Genomic DNA, 18,485 nt, shown 5'->3' with positions numbered 1-18,485 from the left:
TGGTGTATTCAAAATTACGAACGTAGATTGAATTTACTACAATTTTGTTCGACACTGAAACTGACATTGGAAAATTTTTTATAAGGTTAACTGAATCCCAGCCTCCTCCTTCAGGAAGATGTGGTGGCATATCCATACGAAGATTTGGCTATATGAAGATTTACTATACGAGGATGTGGCTGGCCACCCCTTAACGAGGATGTGGCTGGCCACCCCTTAACGAGGATTGGTGGCTGGGTGCCTACCCCTTAAAACGAGGATAGTGGCTGGCCTCCATCCTTAACGCAGGATTTGATGGCTGGCCTCCCCTTAACGAGGATTGTGGCTGGGCCTCCCTCCCTTAACGCGGGATGTGGCTGGCCCCCCCTTAACCCTTAACGAGGATGTGGCTGGCCTCCCCTTAACGAGGATGTGGCTGGCCTCCCCTTAACGAGGATGTGGCTGGCCTTCCCCTCCCTTAACGAAGGTATGTGGTCTGGCCTCCCTTAACGAAGGAATGTCGGCTGGCCTCACCCTTAACGAGTTATGTGGCTGGCCGCCAGACTCTCCTTAACGGGATGGGGTGGACCGGCCGGCCTCTCCTTAACGAGGATGTGGCCGGCCGGCCTCTCCTTAACGAGGACGTGGGGGCGGGTCGGCCCCCCTTCCCCTTAAACGAGGACGTGGCGGGGTCGGCCCCCCTTCCCCTTAACTGAGGAACGTGGCGGGCCGGCCTCCCCTTAACGAGGACGTGGCGGGCCGGCCTCCCCTTAACGCGGACGTGGCCCGGCCGGCCTCCCCTTAATTGAAGGACCTGGCGGGCCGGCCTCCCTTAACGGCGGACGTGGCGGGGCCGGCCTCCCCTTAACGAGGAACGTTGGCGGGCTTGGCCTCTCCCATTTATGGAGCGACCGTGGCGGCGCTGGTCCTCTCCCATACGAGGACGTGGGGGCCTTGGGGGGGCCCCGGCCTCCTCCCATACGAGGACGTGGCTGGCCGGCCTCCCCTTAACGAGGACGTGGCTGGCCGGCCTCCCCTTAACGAGGACGTGGCTGGCCGGCCTCCCCTTAACGAGGACGTGGCTGGCCGGCCTCCCCTTCCCAATACGGAGGACGGTGGCTGGCCGGGGAGGGGGGACGGCCTTACCATACGGAGGACGTGGCCTGGCCGGCCTCCCCTTAACCCGTGGGAAACGTGGCTGGCGGCCTCCCTTAACGAGGACGTTGTGGCCGGCCTCCCTTAAACGGAGGACCGTGGCCGGCGGCCTCCCCTTAACGCGGACGTGGCTGGCCGGCCTCCCCTTAACGCGGACGTGGCTGGCCGGGCCTCCCCCCTTAACGGGAACGGTGGCGGCCGGCCTCCCCTAACGGGCGGACGTGGTGGCCGGCCTCACCCTTGAACGCCGGACGTGGATGGGCCGGCCTCCCCTTAACGCGGAACGTTGGCTGGCCGGCCTCCCTTAACGCGGACGTGGCTGGGCCCCGGGCCTCCCCCTTAACGCGGACGTGGGCTGGCCGGCCTCCCCTTCTTAACCGCGGAACGTGGGCTGGCCGGCCTCCCCATTAACCGAGGAACGGGGCTGGCGGGCCGGCCTACCCTTTAACGAGGACGGTTTGGGGGCCGGCCTGGCCGGCTTCTTAACGCGGACGTGGCTGTCCGGCTCTTAACGGCGAACTTGGCCGGGCGGCAGCATATTCCTGAAGTCTGGATGGAAATAGACCCTCTCTGATATTAAAACCAATCCGAGCGTGATTTGTAGCGGTGACGTCGTGAGACTCCGCCCTCCTAGCACTACCACGTATACGCTTTTCTTAATTCTTGCAGAATCACCAGTTATATTAATCTTATATAATAGGTTTAATATTGGTAAATATAGTTATTATAGATGTATACAGAAAATATGTATCAACTATGTTGTACCAGCTAATATTTACGCTGGCGCTTATGCATCATAAGTTACTGAGATATGCAAGGCATATGGGACCATTGGTCAATGAAACGCGCAGAAAGCCATGCCCATGGCAATCAGCCGCTTCATTATATAATAATTCATGCGGAAGCACCAGTTTTGTGAATATAATCTTGTGAGAGGCTATAATATTGGTAAAAATAATTATTAAAAAAAGTACCGAGATACGCAAGGCATATGGCTGGCAACATTGCTCAATGAAACACACCAGAAAGGCTATGATCCCATGTCAATCAGCAGTTTCGTTACGTACACTTCACCCGTTGAAAAATGACTTGACTACTTATATTGGCCTCGACAGGAGGACTATGATCCCCTGGCACTCAGCTGTTTCGTTACGTAATACTTCACCCATTGAAAAAATGACTCTACTCATATTGGCCTCGACACTTGGGCATTTAGTATATGAAGTAGGCTGACAGTTTAAAATTTTTGTTACTTTGAATTTTATTGGAATCATTGTACCCTTCAAAATGCACAGATTTTGCCCTGTTGATCATATATATTTCTTCTGCAAGTTGATTTGTTCTTTGCTGCTTATATACATATATATTTTCTATTGTTGTTTTGTAGTTTTGACAATGTTTTTGAAATGTACATATTTAGTCAGGTTAGGCTAGAATACGGATGGTAATTCATGTTCGGAAGTATACATGGTGTGAGACAGGAAATATAGACCTTTATTTTAGTTGCTAGGGTAAATCTATGTTGCAATAAAAAAAAGCATATTCTTTTAATAATATCCATACGGAAATGAGTGGCAAATTCATTCTAGTCAAAGAAAAATATACCAGAAAAATTTTTCAATTTGCACAGATATGTAATAAAGCACAAATTTACGCTGTGTATTACAACCAAGGCCATGCTCAGGTTTTGTTGTGCAGATATCCTAAACTATGCAAAATTTTTGCTGTGCTTATATTATACATATTACCATTGCAGCCTCCGATACCAAAAAGCTTTCCTTTGCTGATATTTCATTGTAAATTTTAAAATCAACTGCATAGCTTGGAATATAAGGAAAAAAATTATTTACAAAAGATTATTTTATACAAAAGTTTATCATAAACAAAAGATTACTCACATTGTACATCATACCAAAGTTGATTGACTCCAAACTGCACAGTTCCATTGTCAACCAGATACAATAAAAATATAATAATTCATGTCTTAAGAGCTATAATAAATACATAAAATTAATACGTTGCCTTAACATTAATCAAAAACTATTATGAAGTGTGAGAAATATGAATTCGAAAATAGGTTTCCTATTTTCCATTTGAATCAAATATATGCCAATAATAAAAAACATAAATATCACTATTTTTCACTAATGATTTGTGCCATGAGATTTCCCATTAGTCACGTTGCAGGAAATGTTGTGAGCCAAATTACGGGGACGTTTAGGTTGTGAGGACACAGCACCTGTCGGATGACGGCCTTTACACAGCGGTGCAGCTCCCCTTGGCCTGCCAGTTGAGTGTCTTGCCATGGAGGTTGGCTGACAAGGTGTCTTACCTCGCCCAGCTCCACCATTCCTTATTGCACTTCCAGTGCAATGCAGCAAATATTCAACTGGTTTGCAATTTTTACGGAATCCAGATGCCTGAGGAACTTCTTCAGTTTGTTTACATGGTGCCATATACCTTGCGTACGCAGACTCTCTGTACCTTTTTATAATAATAAGCGCCAGCGTAAATGGTAGCTGGTACAGCATAGTTGATACATATCTTCTGTATGCATCTATAATGACTAATATATTTACCAATATTATAACGTATTACGTATATACGATTAAGGTTTTCAAAACTGGTGCTTTTGCAAGAATTAAGAATAAGTTTATAGGTGATGTAACACTAAGGAGGGTGGAATCTCCCAACGTCACCGTTCCAAAACACACACTGATTGGTTCTAATATCCGAGAGGGTCTATTTCCGTCCAGACTTCAGGAATATGCGGGCCGGCCTCCCCTTAACGCGGACGTGGCGGGCCGGCCTCCCCTTAACGCGGACGTGGCGGGCCGGCCTCCCCTTAACGCGGACGTGGCGGGCCGGACTCCCCTTAACGGGACGTGGCGGGCCCGGCCATCCCCTTAACGAGGGACGTGGCGGGCCGGCCTCCCTTAACGCGGACGGGCGGGCCGCCTCCCTTAACGACGTGGCGGGCCAAGGGCCTCCCCTTAACGCGGGACGTGGCGGGCACGGCCTCCCCTTGAACGCGGGACGTGGCGGGACGGCCTCCCCTTAACGAGGACGTGGCGGGCCGGCCTCCCCTTAACGCGGACGTGGCGGGCCGGCCTCCCCTTAACGCGGACGTGGCGGGCCGGCCTCCCCTTAACGCGGACGTGGCGGGCCGGCCTCCCCTTAACGAGGACGTGGCGGGCCGGCCTCCCCTTAACGAGGACGTGGCGGGCCGGCCTCCCCTTAAACGACGGACGTGGCTGGGCTGGCCTCCCCTTAACCGCGGACGTGGAGGGTGCCGGGCCTCCCCTTAAACGGGCGGGATAACTGGGCCGTGGCGGGCGGGCCTCCCTTAACGAAGGGACGTGGTCGGGCCGGCCCTCCCTTAACGAGGACGTGGCGCCGGCCCTCCCCTACGAGGACGTGGCCGGCCGTCCCCTCCCCTTACGAGGAGTGGCGGGCCGGCCTCCCCTTAAACCTTGGCGGGGCCGGCCTCCCCTTAACGCGGACGTGGCGGGCCGGCCTCCCCTTAACGCGGGGACGGTGGCGGGCCGGCCTCCCCTTAACGCGGGACGTGGGCGGGCCGGGCCTCCCCTTAACGACGTGGCGGGCCGGCCTCCCCTTAACGAGGACGTGGCGGGCCGGCCTCCCTTAACGAGGACGTGGCGGGCCGGCCTCCCCTTAACGCGGACGTGGCGGGCCGGCCTCCCCTTAACGCGGACGTGGCGGGCCGGCCTCCCCTTAACGCGGACGTGGCTGGCGGCCTCCCCTTAACGGGCGGTGGGCGGGCCCGGCCTCCCCTTAACGCGGACGTGGCGGGCCGGCCTCCCCTTAACGAGGACGTGGCGGGCCGGCCTCCCCTTAACGCGGACGTGGCGGGCCGGCCTCCCCTTAACGCGGACGTGGCGGGCCGGCCTCCCCTTAACGCGGACGTGGCGGGCCGGCCTCCCCTTAACGCGGACGTGGCGGGCCGGCCTCCCCTTAACGAGGACGTGGCGGGCCGGCCTCCCCTTAACGAGGACGTGGCGGGCCGGCCTCCCCTTAACGAGGACGTGGCGTGCCGGCCTCCCCTTAACGAGGACGTGGCGGGCCGGCCTCTCCCATACGAGGACGTGGCGGGCCGGCCTCTCCCATACGAGGACGTGGCGAGCTGGCCTCTCCCATACGAGGACGTGGTGAGCTGGCCTCTCCCATACGAGGACGTGGTGAGCTGGCCTCTCCCATACGAGGACGTGGCGGGCCGGCCTCTCCAAACTGTTCTGAAGCTTTGAATACCTGAAAGTAAACCGGTGTTTGGTTTAATTGCAATTATAGTTCCCTTTCATGAACTTATATGTAAGTTAACCTCTATTGTTGGTTGGTCAGCTGGCTTATCTCTATCGGTTTTGAGTGTTTTCGTCGATATTTTATTCCATTAAGGTACCGTAGGTTAGTACTTGTAATGAGAATAATGGATATGTATTAAATTACTCAACTGCAGTGACCACATGAGAAAAATCCAGTATGTTAACAGCCAAAAGCAGGATTTTCATGTTACATGGTTAAAGTACACTAAATTTTATCAGAATGAAAATTTTGATTAAAAGGAAAAATTTAACTTCAAAGTATGAGAATTAGCTTTTGACACTCTCTCTCTCTCTCTCTCTCTCTCTCTCTCTCTCTCTCTCTCTCTCTCTCTCTCTCTCTTCAGCCAGAGGCACTTGAAATGAGACTACTGTACTATTTACAGCATTTCGTTCGAAGGAATACCATAACAAAGTAGACACAACTTTTAGCTTTAGAAACTACAATGTTTTAATTTTTCAGGAGATTTAAAGATTTTAATTTTCACGTGCACCTGGTATTTTAATTCACGGTTTTTAAATGCATTGAGTTTTAAGTGTGACCTTATACTCTCTGTAGATAGTTAATGGTCCAATCTCTGTTGCCTTGATATAGTTTAATTCGTGTAGAGTAAAGCTTTTTCGACGTCATATTGCCTTGAAAGATTACTGTAAACTAAAAAATTTCGGGTGAGCTAGTATTTTTTCCCCCATTGTCTTAATAGATTGTCGGTATTTTATATCTTTATTTTTGGGGTGGCAAATGAAATTTTTAGTGTAAAAGTCTTGCGACACTGTTGCATAAATTTGTAGATAAATTTTAATTTAATCGTTGTAAATGTTCATATGAAAACACATTCACTACTCCAGTACGGTTAATTAATACGATTTCATAAAAATTTAATCTACTAAAAGCTAGTAGTACTTGATGCTTTTAACACTGACCTATGCACTTCATTTAATGTAAAGCTCGCTTGAAAATGGTTTTCAATCAATTTACCATACCATACGGATAGATGGGAATTTGGTCATTTTGATAAATGTTTTCAGCACTGTTAATGTTTGTTTATTCAACAGGTACTATAACTATACAAGTGGTCCAAATGCATGGTTACCGAGAAATGGAATAATTTGAGGATCGAAGGTTGTTTAACAGAAGGCGTTTTAATCTAAATCAAGAGACAGAAAAGGGACATCAGTTTAAATTTTTTTCCAGATTTGTCAATTTGCGTTGTTGCTGAAGAACTAGGTACTTTATAGTGGAATGAAAGTGGACGGGTTTCTAGTTGCTTTGGTTCTCAGCAAGCCAGGTGATAGCTATCGCAGACATCACGCTGTGGCTTTTGCCAAATTTCCTAGCTAAAGGTTATGTTATGATTGGTCAGTTTAGTAGTTAAATTTACCTGGTAAGTATTATTTGAAGCAAAAATTAACTAGCGAGGTCATAACTAGTCCATAGGTTTTACGGGGTACCCTTGTATTTTTTATACATCAGACGCTAAATGTAAATGAAAAATATAATTTATTTGGGAAAAAGTAACTAAAATGTAATTTATTTGGGAAAAAGTAACTATCGGCAATCTTCAGCCAGAAATTTTATTTTTAGAGCGTGCTGACCCCACCGAAAATTTGCTTTCTATAAATTTAAAGTCGGTCATAATCTATTAATCATAGTAAATTCAAAACTATTGAGGCCAGTCATTTTTGTAACTTCAATTTCGATGGAAATCCAGTTAAAAAACTAATTTTTTAAGACTCAAACCAACAAATGATTTGATAACCATAAATTTAGTTCATTTTTACTGATAGCCAGGAATCTGTGACTTTTTACCAAAATTTTGTCAGATTTACTAAAGTAAAAATTGTAATTGCCAAAAGCATTGCCGATAAAAATGACTTTATTCCAGTAAGATGTTAAGGTCTGGTAAAGCAAATGGATCTGTAACAATGTTGATACATATGCAGAATGGTTTCGATCTTTGCATCACATAATTTTGCGTAGAAATTTGTGGGTATGGTTCATGATTTTCATGTTAATTGTAAAAGACTTTAAATGTTTTAAGATTTAGGTTATCCTTTGATTTTGTTTTGCAATACATGTTTTAGCTCGCATTTCCTGCTGGGTTCTGAAAAGGATGTAACAGGTAGTGCTTCCTACTCATCTGGTTTTGAACTTATTTTGACGTTGAAGGGATGTAGCACCACGGTGGTAGTTGTGCTTAGGTTTTGCCTTAAACCTATTTTCTATACAGATTTCCAGTAGAGGCAAGATTTCTTCTTTTTTTATGCTTTTTACTCTTATGTTACGTGGGCTGATGGAGGTTATGTGCTCTGTTAGGTAATGGATACGATGTAGCCTTCGTGTTGTATTGTTTAGCTTACTTAATATTCAGGTACTTAGAGATAAGGCTGCAATTCGATGAGGTTCCATTTAAGAGCCAGATACATTTATGCTTAATGGTTTGAATGATCTCTGTAAGCTTATATTAAGACTGACTAATCCAGGGCTATCATGCCAAGACTGACTGATCCAGGGCTATCCTGCCAGAAAATCACTGGATTGCAGTGTTGTCTTTAGTGCAAAGTTTGGTTGGTGAAAATGACCTTATTTATAATCGGTTCTGAGCGAAATTTTGAAATTTCACTTGGAATTGCATACCCTGAAGTTCTTGCTATTTTGTTTCCTAGTTTTTGAAGTTTGCTTGAGGTTTTCTACTTATGAAATACACTGGTTTTTAGCACTGGAGCGAAATGAAACTTAACTTCATAGAAAAATTACTGAAACTATAATTCGTAATTACTTTGAGGTAAATAATTCTTATTGTAAGAAACCAATGAAGCAGACAACCAAATGCATGCACCAGCTGTGGTCTGAGGGGTAAGGATACAGTAAATAGCTCTTGGGGTTTAGAGTTCTGGTTTTGGCTTTTTTCGGCCAAGTGTTCCTGCTTTCGAGGTATTTCTCGCACACTGGGTGGTTCTGGGCATAATTTCAAGGTATGCATCTTTTAAAACAGTCGTGTATGTTATCGATAGTTTTGGTCTAACATGGTGTCCATTTCGGGAGCAGTCCCATTCTTGGGGATGTCAATATTCGATCTTTGACATTTGAATCTGACATCAGCATGGCAAGTATATGTAGTAGTTGCCATCTTATTTATTCCCTATGGCCCTATGGACCTTATGGGATGTATTAAGTTGTCCACTTGATTCTCAAATGCATCATAACCCTCGGCTTATGAAGTTCTTGATCACCTGAAGAAAAGCGACCCCAACACTCTGGGGTCGCTTTTCTTCAGGTGGAAAATATTGGGGTCGCTTTTCTTAAGGTGAGGAATTAACAGGGGTTACAGTAAGGCCGTGGCGGAACGGCGCTTCGCGCCTTATCCGCATATTTAAAGACTCTTGGCAAGCTCTGTATGTTCTGGCAAGAGGTAGTGTTGTGCTGCGCGTGCTAGCCACAGGGGTTACAGTAGGTTTGATTATTTTTGTACCGAAATTACAAGACAATACGCTTTTAAATAACTATTGATTGTTTGTCTAAATTTGTTTTTAACAATGTTTAATAAAGTACTTTTTAATGAATATATATCTATTTTTCTTTTTTCTATAATATTATGAGCTTAAGTGGGTCACCTGAAGATTGGAGACACCAACAAGCAGGGGTCGTTTATCTTCAGGTGGAAAATATTGGGGTCGCTTTTCTTCAGGAGGAAAATATTGGGGTCGATTTACTTCAGGAGAGGTATTAGGGGTCGTTAATCTTCGGGTGATGCGAAGTTCTGTCTAATATCCTGTGAATGTGCAAGGTAAGGCTGCCTGTTAACCTGAGTGTCTTTAACTATTGATTTTTATTCACTGAGTTCAGAGATTTAACTTAATTCTGCTTTGTGTTAATTTTTCATATTCTGTTTTATCCTTGACAGCAATGAACCCGGTAGTGTGTGGTTGGAGGGGTATTGTCATCAGTGCACCTTATGCAGTACACTGTAGTCATTACTTGTAGTGGTGGTTCTTTGCAGCGTGCATAAGGCCCCTAGCTTCTAACATCTTACTTTCCACCCTTTTCTAACAGTTGATTCATAGAACAGCTGCGAGGTTTTCCTCCTGTTAACCTTTCAATCCTTTTAGTGTAATTTCCGTTTAAGCTCTAAATGACCTCGGGTCCTAGTGCTTGGCCTTTGGCCTGAATTCTATATTCTATTAAATGCAAAGCACTGAATATTTTCAGCTGGATGTATTGTTTAGAGTTCACAAAGCCAACTTCAACCTAACATTTGGGAACATGATTTAGAGCATCAAAGCATGGATCTAACATAATGTTCCTTGTTCTGTTTGCTTATGTATTTTGGATAAATTAACATTACGTACTCCAGTTTTATAAAGCTGATGACTCTCAACCTCGGGAAATAATTTGTTTGTATGGTGCTTTGACGTTGCATGGAACCAGTGGTTATTCAGCAACGGGACCAACGGCTTTACGTGACTTCCGAACCACGTCGAGAGTGAACTTCTATCACCAGAAATACACATCTCTCACTCCTCAATGGAATGGCCGAGAATCGAACCCGCGACCACCGAGGTGGGACGCCAACACCATACCAACCACGCCACTGAGGCGCGCTCGGGAAATGGAGCATCATGCTTGGGTAACATTTTTGTCCACCTTTGAAGTATCTATTAAGTTGATTGCAGTTTGTTTTTTTTTTCCCTTTTATGAGGTGGTTTACTGCCTCTGCTTCCGAACATTGTTTGCCAGAATAGCAAATTGCTTTTCTCTTTACTTTTCATTGTGAACATTGATTCCTGGTATATCCACAAAAGCAGATTGCTTTGCTTCTTAAGGAATCAGTAACAGTTGTCTGGCGACAGAATTTGAGTTAAAGAATATTGTGATGAATATTCTCCATAAGCTGATTTTCCATGAGGTTTACTTGACTAAGTCTTGGATATTTGGAGTTTGTGTATGATTTTTTTTAGGTATGTACGTAGGCTTCCAAGAGATACCTTCTCGGAACTTGTGGTATTCGGTGCTGCTAGCTTCATTTTTTAAATTTACTTGGTTTTAATATTTTTTCCAGTAAGACTTGAGTTTTGTCACAGTTAAGAAAGTCTACTAGGATTAGGTTTTTGAAAAAAAACTTTTAATTTCAGCTGGTGAGAAGTTAATTAGCTTAGCTTTTGTTTAATTGTAGGTGTACGTGTGACATCTTAGTACATCTATTTTAATAAGATTGAGCAAGAATGTTTTAGTAAAGACGTCTCAACAAACTTTATTAATCTCAAAGGTTTCTGGTGGTGTGTAGTAAATTTTTTTTTTTTTCAGATTTGGCTATTAAGGTGGTTTGCTTGTATGGTGTTTTAACGTTGCACGGAACCAGTGGTTATTCAGCAACGGGACCAACGGCTTTGTGACTAACTACGTCGAGAGTGAACTAATATCAACAGAAAAACACATCTCTAACCCCTCAATGGAATGCCTGAGAATCTGAAGTTTCCTTGACTAGGCTCACCGAATTACTATGTGAAATGGTGTATGTATAAAAGTACGAGAGTGAATAATCTTGTCAGTTGGGGTCTGATGGTTAAAGATGCAATTGTACTGTGCAGTATTGTAATTGCGATCAAAGGATATGTGAACTATTATAAAGCTCAAATATTACCTGGTTGGTTTACCTATTATTATTTCTGGTTTATACAGCCTTTGATAAGATTATCACCATGGTAGATTGTAGACCATGTAACAGATGGTAGACTACCATAATTTTGGTCCATGCAAAGTCATCATAACGCTTTATAGAAAATTGTCAGTTGAACGTTGTGGCCAACCATGCCAGTCAAGTTATTGAAAATTTAAGTACTATAGCAACTTCGTTGTTGACTAGTGTTATTACACTAATGCCATCGCACCAAAGTTAATGCAATAGCCGACTGAATGACAACTATGCATTCATGCTTATGTAATTTTCATTAGTTTGTTTATGTTGCTTTTACGTTGCATGGAACCAGTGGTTATTCAGAACGGGACCAATGGCTTTACGTAACTTCCGAACCACGTTGAGCATGAACTTCTAGCACCAGAAATACACCTCTCTCCCTCAATGGAATGGCAGAGAATCGAACCCGCGACCACAGAGGTGGAACGCCAACAATATACCAACCACGCCACTGAGGCGCTTGTGATGTTCATTAGTTACATAAAATTATCATTGAAGTACACTAAATTTGAAAATTAGTTGCCTAGGCAGCGATGTATTAGCTTGTTATACTGTAAAGTTAAAAATTTAAGTTTTATCCCATAAACTTAATTCAATGTAAATGTACCAAGGGTTTTATAGAAAATTGAAATAAAAAATTTTTTTTAAACGATAAATTTGAGAAGGGTGTGTTCAGTTAATTCTTAAAAATGCAGCTTAACTTTTTGCTGTGAAATACTTTAGCTAATTAATTAAATTATCGAATAATTAAATTATACACATAGTGTACTACTAAAAGCATAGATTAGCGGACTGGTTATGGAAGAAAACCAGTTGGTCTGGACGAAAAGCAAAAAATCAGATTTGTTTACCTGGAGTTTATCATAGTATTCCTTCAAATAATACTGACTAGATTTGGCAACTGACAGACAAATCACAAGTTTGTGTGCCCAGTAGTTTGGCTACATGCATGGCAAGTTTAGGAAAACTTAGTGGTTGTCAACCATTTTTGGCCAGTGTCTCTCCTTAAGAGCTTTGGTCGACGAACTTTGTCCGATGTGACGTCGGAAGCGGAGAAACAGCGGGAAAAGTCAGAACTACCGCAGTTTCTCCGCTTCTGACGTCACATCGAACAAAATTCGTCGAGCAAAGCTCGGCCGTGTGGACGGGGCCTAAGCAACACTTAAAGGTATATTGCATGTTGTACTCGTGGAGTTCAAAAGATGTTTAAAAATTTTAATCTGATCTGTAAGTTATGAATGGTATTGAATTTGTTAAATCTTCCCTTCAAGGTTTGAGGAGCTTAACATGTTTTTTCCAACTTCTTGGTGAAATATAAATCCGATAAGGCCAAGGTCTCGAGTCTAAACATTTTGGTAAGATTTTTCATCCCCAGAGTTATTTGTATGAACCTTCTGTTGTTTTTCCAACTGCTCCTTCCCCATTTCTCACCATGTCAATCAAGATATTTGCATGGATTTTTATTTATTTGCACTCTGTGTAACAGATGTAGTTTAAATTGATATAGATGAATTTCTCTAAATTAATTAAAGTGTTCTCGAGGCACATTGGAGGAAACAAGTACGTGAACCCCTAATAGAAGAGACTGTATTTTCTGATGTATTTCCAATAGTCCCTCATTTTGTTGACTACACGTTTTCATGAGTTTTTTTTTTTTATGAATAAAGCAAAATCTTGAAAGGTTTTCCTTTTTTTTATCTAATACATTTTTACCATGGTTAAAATTTTCTTAGTGCATGTAGTTCTCTCCTGAATAATTTTCCTAACTGCACGTGTATCATCCACACTGAAATATCCATTGTTCTTACCTGCGTTGCATTACTAGTATAGAATCATTAGGATACACTACAGTACGTATGGTATATACTGTTTGCAAGATATAGAAATTCTCATTGTCAGTACGAATATACTCGCTGAATTAGTTCCACGGTTTCCTTGTCTGATTGAAATAGTTCCATGTCTTCCTTGTCTGTTAAATTTCGTCTTAACCAAAAATTAGCTTAAAAATAGTATCTTCCTTGTGTTTATCTCCATTTACTTCATTAATGACTTCCACGTATTAACAGCTTCCTTGTCCATCTAGTGCCTACGTTTACTTGATTAATTGCTTCCTTATCCATCTCCATGTAGTAAAGCCCTTGGTCAGCACCTGAAATTCTCATCTTGTCAGACACTGAAATACTTGAAAACCAACCATATCCACAAGATTCTCTAATTAATGGAAATTGTTGCTCTTAATTTTCAAAACCTTCCAGTTTCATACGGTGGAAACTGTGCTCTTCTCGACTTTATTTCATTGTTGGCTTCCATCTCCATGTAGTTGCACACCTGGTCAGCACTAGAAATTCTCATATCTTCAGACTGGCTGAAATACATACTATGAAACCTTCCATCTCAAGATTCTCTAATTTCATACGATGGAAACTTGCTCCTCTTCACTTTGTTTTTGTTTGTATGGTGTTTTTATGTTGCATGGAACTAGTGGTTATTCAGCAATGGGACCAATGACTTTGTGACTTCCAAACCACATCGAGAGAGAACTTCTATCACTAGAATTACACATCTCTCATGACTCAGAATGTCTGAGACCTCGGCAGGCCAAACCTATCAACTTTTAAAACCATGTTCATGTGATGAAAAATGTTGATCCTCTTGACTTAACATCTGCGAATAAAGAAACCTGTTAACACCGCCTTACAATGGAAAAGCCAGGCCTCATTTTACAAACAGGTCACTCCAGAAAGCAAAAACTGCTGAAAATTTTAACTAGCCGTACATAGTCAAGAGTACTAAAAATTATAAGCATTCTTTATTTAGGAGAATATTTAAGCTCCCTCAAATTTAGAATATTTTCACACAATAAAGCACCACATGCAGTAAATCAACTAGTACTAACCTTAGAATTCCAATACACCATTTGTTACTCAAACCCAAAAATCAGTGGCACCTTGAATCAAACACATCTGCAATAAATATGTAAAATCTTCAGTAGCATAGATAAAAATAAATCTGAAGGAACAAGAATCACATTGAAATTAATTTTAAAAAGCAACAACCAAACTTAAATTAATTTGACATTTCCTTTAATCTTAAATCTCTATAGCAATTCTTACAAAATTTGTAAAATTCAAATGCTCTAATGGCACCTAATTTAGTATCTAGGTAATTAAATCACACCAAGTAACCTTTATATAACCAGTTTGTTACCTAGGCATAAGGTACATTTAAAATCAACAAAAATTAAGGTTTTCCACTTTTAGGCCATAGGCCAACAAAACCAGCTCAAGTTTGGCAGCACACACTTCCTTACATTGTACTATACCTTTAAAGTAAGTATTTGAGACTGAATATTTGTACATTACCAAGTTTAAAATTCTTACAACCTATAAGCATTTTTGCAATGACAGAATTAATAAAAGGCCATTTGCCACACTTTATATCAACACAGAACTACCTCCTCCTTCCTCAATACCGAAATACCTCCCCTTCCTCATAAAATCTTTTAAGATTTGTACAATTGTGCAAAATTCCCCTCTGCTGTGTAGACCAGTTGGGATATAAAGCAAGCATGATACCCATGGAAAAACCACATGGGTATTTTTTATGCAAAGTATGCATAATGGTCCTTGTACTGTAGAAAATTTGACAAATCCAAATCAATATGCCCTACATGTTGCAATGTCAAGAAAAATACAAGTTTGAAAATCTTCCTTCATAAACATTAATGAATAGTCAATATCATATTTGACAAAAATCCCTGCAATCAGAGAAAGAGAATATCACAATGACTATCACCAGCACAGGTACGACTAACAGCTACAGTAGGTGATCTCTCTTCAAGCATCTTTTAAAAAAAAACTGCTGAAATCCCTTCATCCACGTAAGAGTTGTTGTCAGGACAAGGTAAGTTCGACACTAATGGAGGACATATAGAAAGTACAGTTTAAAAACCAGTTACTATTTTGTTGCTAGGATATTTTAGTATTATACATTTTTACTGCCATTGTGAGATGCCGTTTTTTAAGTACTTTACTCAAGAAATCATCACTTTCCTTTAAAAAAATTAAATTACAAATATCAAGATTATGTTCATGCTAGAATTTAGGCTATGACCAACATGAATTTCATGATACAGTATAGTACATTTACAACTGATAGTACATAGCGACTAAAGAGGAGGATATGAACAGACTACAATTCTAATTTTCTAAACTTCAGAGTTACATAAAATTTCCTATTTCAGCATCAAAACAAGTTCTTGTTAAGGTGCGTCCACACGGTCGAACAATGTCCGACGGACAAACATTGTTACCAATTAACAATTGTCTGCTGGTCTTTACCTTGTGAGCAGAGTAAAAGCATTGGCAAACAACCTCATCTGGTACCACTTTTTGTAGCCAGATCTACTTCCATCGTTTCAACGCTTATGAAGTCATCCTGCTTCGCCTGTGATATGGTAACAATGTTTGTCCGTCGGACATTGTTCGACCGTGTGGACGCACCTTTACAGCACATAAAAAAAAACTATCGAACCACACTGTATTCTAGCTATCTCAAGCAATTGGTACTAAAATATAAAAAAGGGGGGCATACTATGCATGGTATTTCAAATTTTGATGGACAGTTTAGTTTACAGAGTTCCATGCCAAAAATCTAGCAGATAGAAAAAAAAAATTAAGAGCCCATGGCACCGAGCAAAACAGGGCCAGAACTCTTGAATTTGAGCTAAGCAAGTCATCAAGTGTCCATAATGTAGTTAGCACAACGTGGCCAAAACTCGAGAATTTGTCTAAAAGCCATTGTGTAGCAAGTTAAATACTGCCATAACCCTAGCACTTGTGCCAAGAAAACAAAAGTCTATAGTGTAGCAAGCAAACAACTCGAGAAAGCAAAACCATGGCAAGAACTCCTAGAAAGCAAAACATGGCAGGAACTCCAGTACTTGTGCCAAGGAAGTTAAGAGTCCTTAAGCATCCATAGTGGAGCAAGTAAAAAACAGCCACAACCCAGGTATTTGTGCCAAATAAGCTTAGGAGTCCATATTGTAACACGCAAATACAGCCACAACTTGCACTTAAGCTAAACGTGCCATTAGCAGTGTATCAAGCAAAACTTGGCCAGAAATCTAGCAATTGAGCCAAGCAAGCCATCAAGTGTCCATAGTGTAGTAAATAAAACTTTAGACCCACAGGGTTTGTGCCATAAAAGCCATTGAGAATCCATATTGCATAGAGCAAAACGTGGCCAAAACCCTAGCATTTGTCCGAAGAAAGCCATTAAGTGTTGCCAGTTGAATAAGAAAAACAGCCAAAATCCCAGAATTTGTGCCTGGGAAGCCATTTAAGGTCCAGTGTAACAACGAAAACATTGCCAATATCAGTATTTGTGCCAAAAAAGTAATTTATTGACCATAGTATAGCAGTAAAATATGGCCAAAATAATAGTATCTTTTCCAAAAAAGCCATTAGTGACCACAGTGCTGCAATAAAAACAAGGGCAAAATCACAGCATTTGTGCCAAGAAAGTCATTGAGTGACCTTAGTGTAGAAGTATAACATGGCTAACATCAGTATTTTTGCCAAGAAAGCCATTAAGTGACCATAGTGTAGCAATAAAACATGGCCCAAATCGCAGCATTCGTGCAAAGAAAACCATTAAGTGACCTTATTGTAGCGAGTAAAATATGGCCCAAACCCCAGCCTTATGGCAAGAAAGCCATTAAGAGTCCAGTGTAGCAAGCACATGATGGCCAAAACCATGGCATTTGTCCTATTCAAGATGGTGCCCATAGTCTAGAAAGCAGAACATGGCCAAAACTTTTATTAGTGCCAAGACAGTCCTTCAATTGTCCATGACCTAGAAAGCAAAACTGCTTGTCATAATCAATTACATTTTCCATTACTTTATAAAGGATCCACTGAATTACTTTTGCATCACTAAAATTTAGGATTATGTACATTGCTTTACATATCTTAAGCTATAACTTCTATATTTGGCTACCTTGCTAAGAAAAACCAAGAAAAATCCTTTTCCCTACAAAGCTTCATGATAAGCATTACGTACTGCATTTTTATAACACTCATCATCACTGCCTCCTGGTACTGTGAACGCACAAACTGAATTAGACTATGACCAGTGATTTAATATATAACTGTAAAGCCCAGGAAGTTTTCTAGGTCTCAAGAATTATAAAATGATGGCTAGATGGTTTAATATAAGAGGAACTATAGTCGATTCAGATAAGGTAGATTCTTGTGCCTACGAGACGTTTGTTTGGCGGCCTCTGATTGGCTGGTACCGGGAGGTAGGCCGCTCACTCAGTGTGTCATATTTTCGTTTGTAGCTTAGAAAACTAGCTATGTTTATATTTCTAAAATTTTCTTACGTTTTGTAAAAGATAAGAAAGTTTTGGTCATACCAAAGGATTCTGTATTAAATGTACAACTAAATGATCTTTTCCTGAAATCAATAAGATAAAACACAAAGGAATTACAACGAGTAAAAGTGTAGATAGAAACATTTAATTCTTTATACCTGTTTTTATTTATGATCGGATTTTGCATAATTTATGCGATCAAGAGAAAATAAAATCTAGTGTTTTTAAACAATAAAATCACCCTGAATACGCTGGTGCTTCCAGATTTTAGATGCATGTAACATGTAGAGAGAAAATTAAGAATATGTCTGAAAATGTTGCATCCATACTTGACTCAACCTGAAAGGAAGTCAATCTTTCTTAATTCTGTGTTGTTTATTACTTCACTGAGATTATCATTTTATTATATCACTCAAAAATGTTTCTGATATCTCTTTCGTTTGAAAATATATAATTACAGAATGTGTAATGATGTAACAGGCAAAATATTGTCGAAACTGCAACCCTATATCGCTAATTGGCAACTCAAATCTCTTGCTGAGACGAACACACAATGACGCCTTGCAGCTCCCATTCTCTCGGCAATGCCGTCAAACTTGAATCATTTACGGATGCAACATAATAATACATATTCTTAATTTTCTCTTCACATATTACACGCACCTAAAATCTGAAAGCACCAGCGTATTCAGGGTGTGTTTGTCGTATGAAATCACAAGTTTTATTTTATCTTGATGGCGTTAGTGATGCAAAATCCGATGATGAGTAAAAACAGGTATAAAGAATTAAATGCTTCCCTCTTCACTTTTACTCGTTGTAATTCCTTTATGTTCTATCTTATTGATATCAGGAACAGATGACCTAGTGCACAATTAATACCGAATCCTATGGTATGACCTAATCTTTCCTATCTTGAGCAAAGCATGAGATAGTTGAAGAAAT

At 41.5% G+C, this 18,485-nt stretch overlaps 1 protein-coding gene across 1 annotated transcript in view; it reads right to left on the bottom strand.

The window, feature by feature from the left end:
• Window positions 1-4,898: 4,898 nt before the first annotated feature.
• The window catches only part of LOC135199698 (uncharacterized), a 78,400-nt gene continuing 64,813 nt past the window's right edge, over window positions 4,899-18,485 (bottom strand). Inside the window, exons 2-4 of the mRNA XM_064227853.1 lie at window positions 14,064-14,130; window positions 12,976-13,831; window positions 4,899-5,403 (exon numbers count right to left, since the gene is read on the bottom strand). Of these exons, the coding sequence (XP_064083923.1) occupies window positions 4,899-5,403; window positions 12,976-12,986 (516 nt within the window). The 5' untranslated portion in view covers window positions 12,987-13,831; window positions 14,064-14,130. The remainder of the gene's footprint in view (window positions 5,404-12,975; window positions 13,832-14,063; window positions 14,131-18,485) is intronic.

Source organism: Macrobrachium nipponense, chromosome 26, assembly GCF_015104395.2.
Source record: "Macrobrachium nipponense isolate FS-2020 chromosome 26, ASM1510439v2, whole genome shotgun sequence".
Lineage (NCBI taxonomy): Eukaryota > Metazoa > Arthropoda > Malacostraca > Decapoda > Palaemonidae > Macrobrachium > Macrobrachium nipponense.
This window is presented reverse-complemented; position numbering and strand designations above follow the sequence as displayed.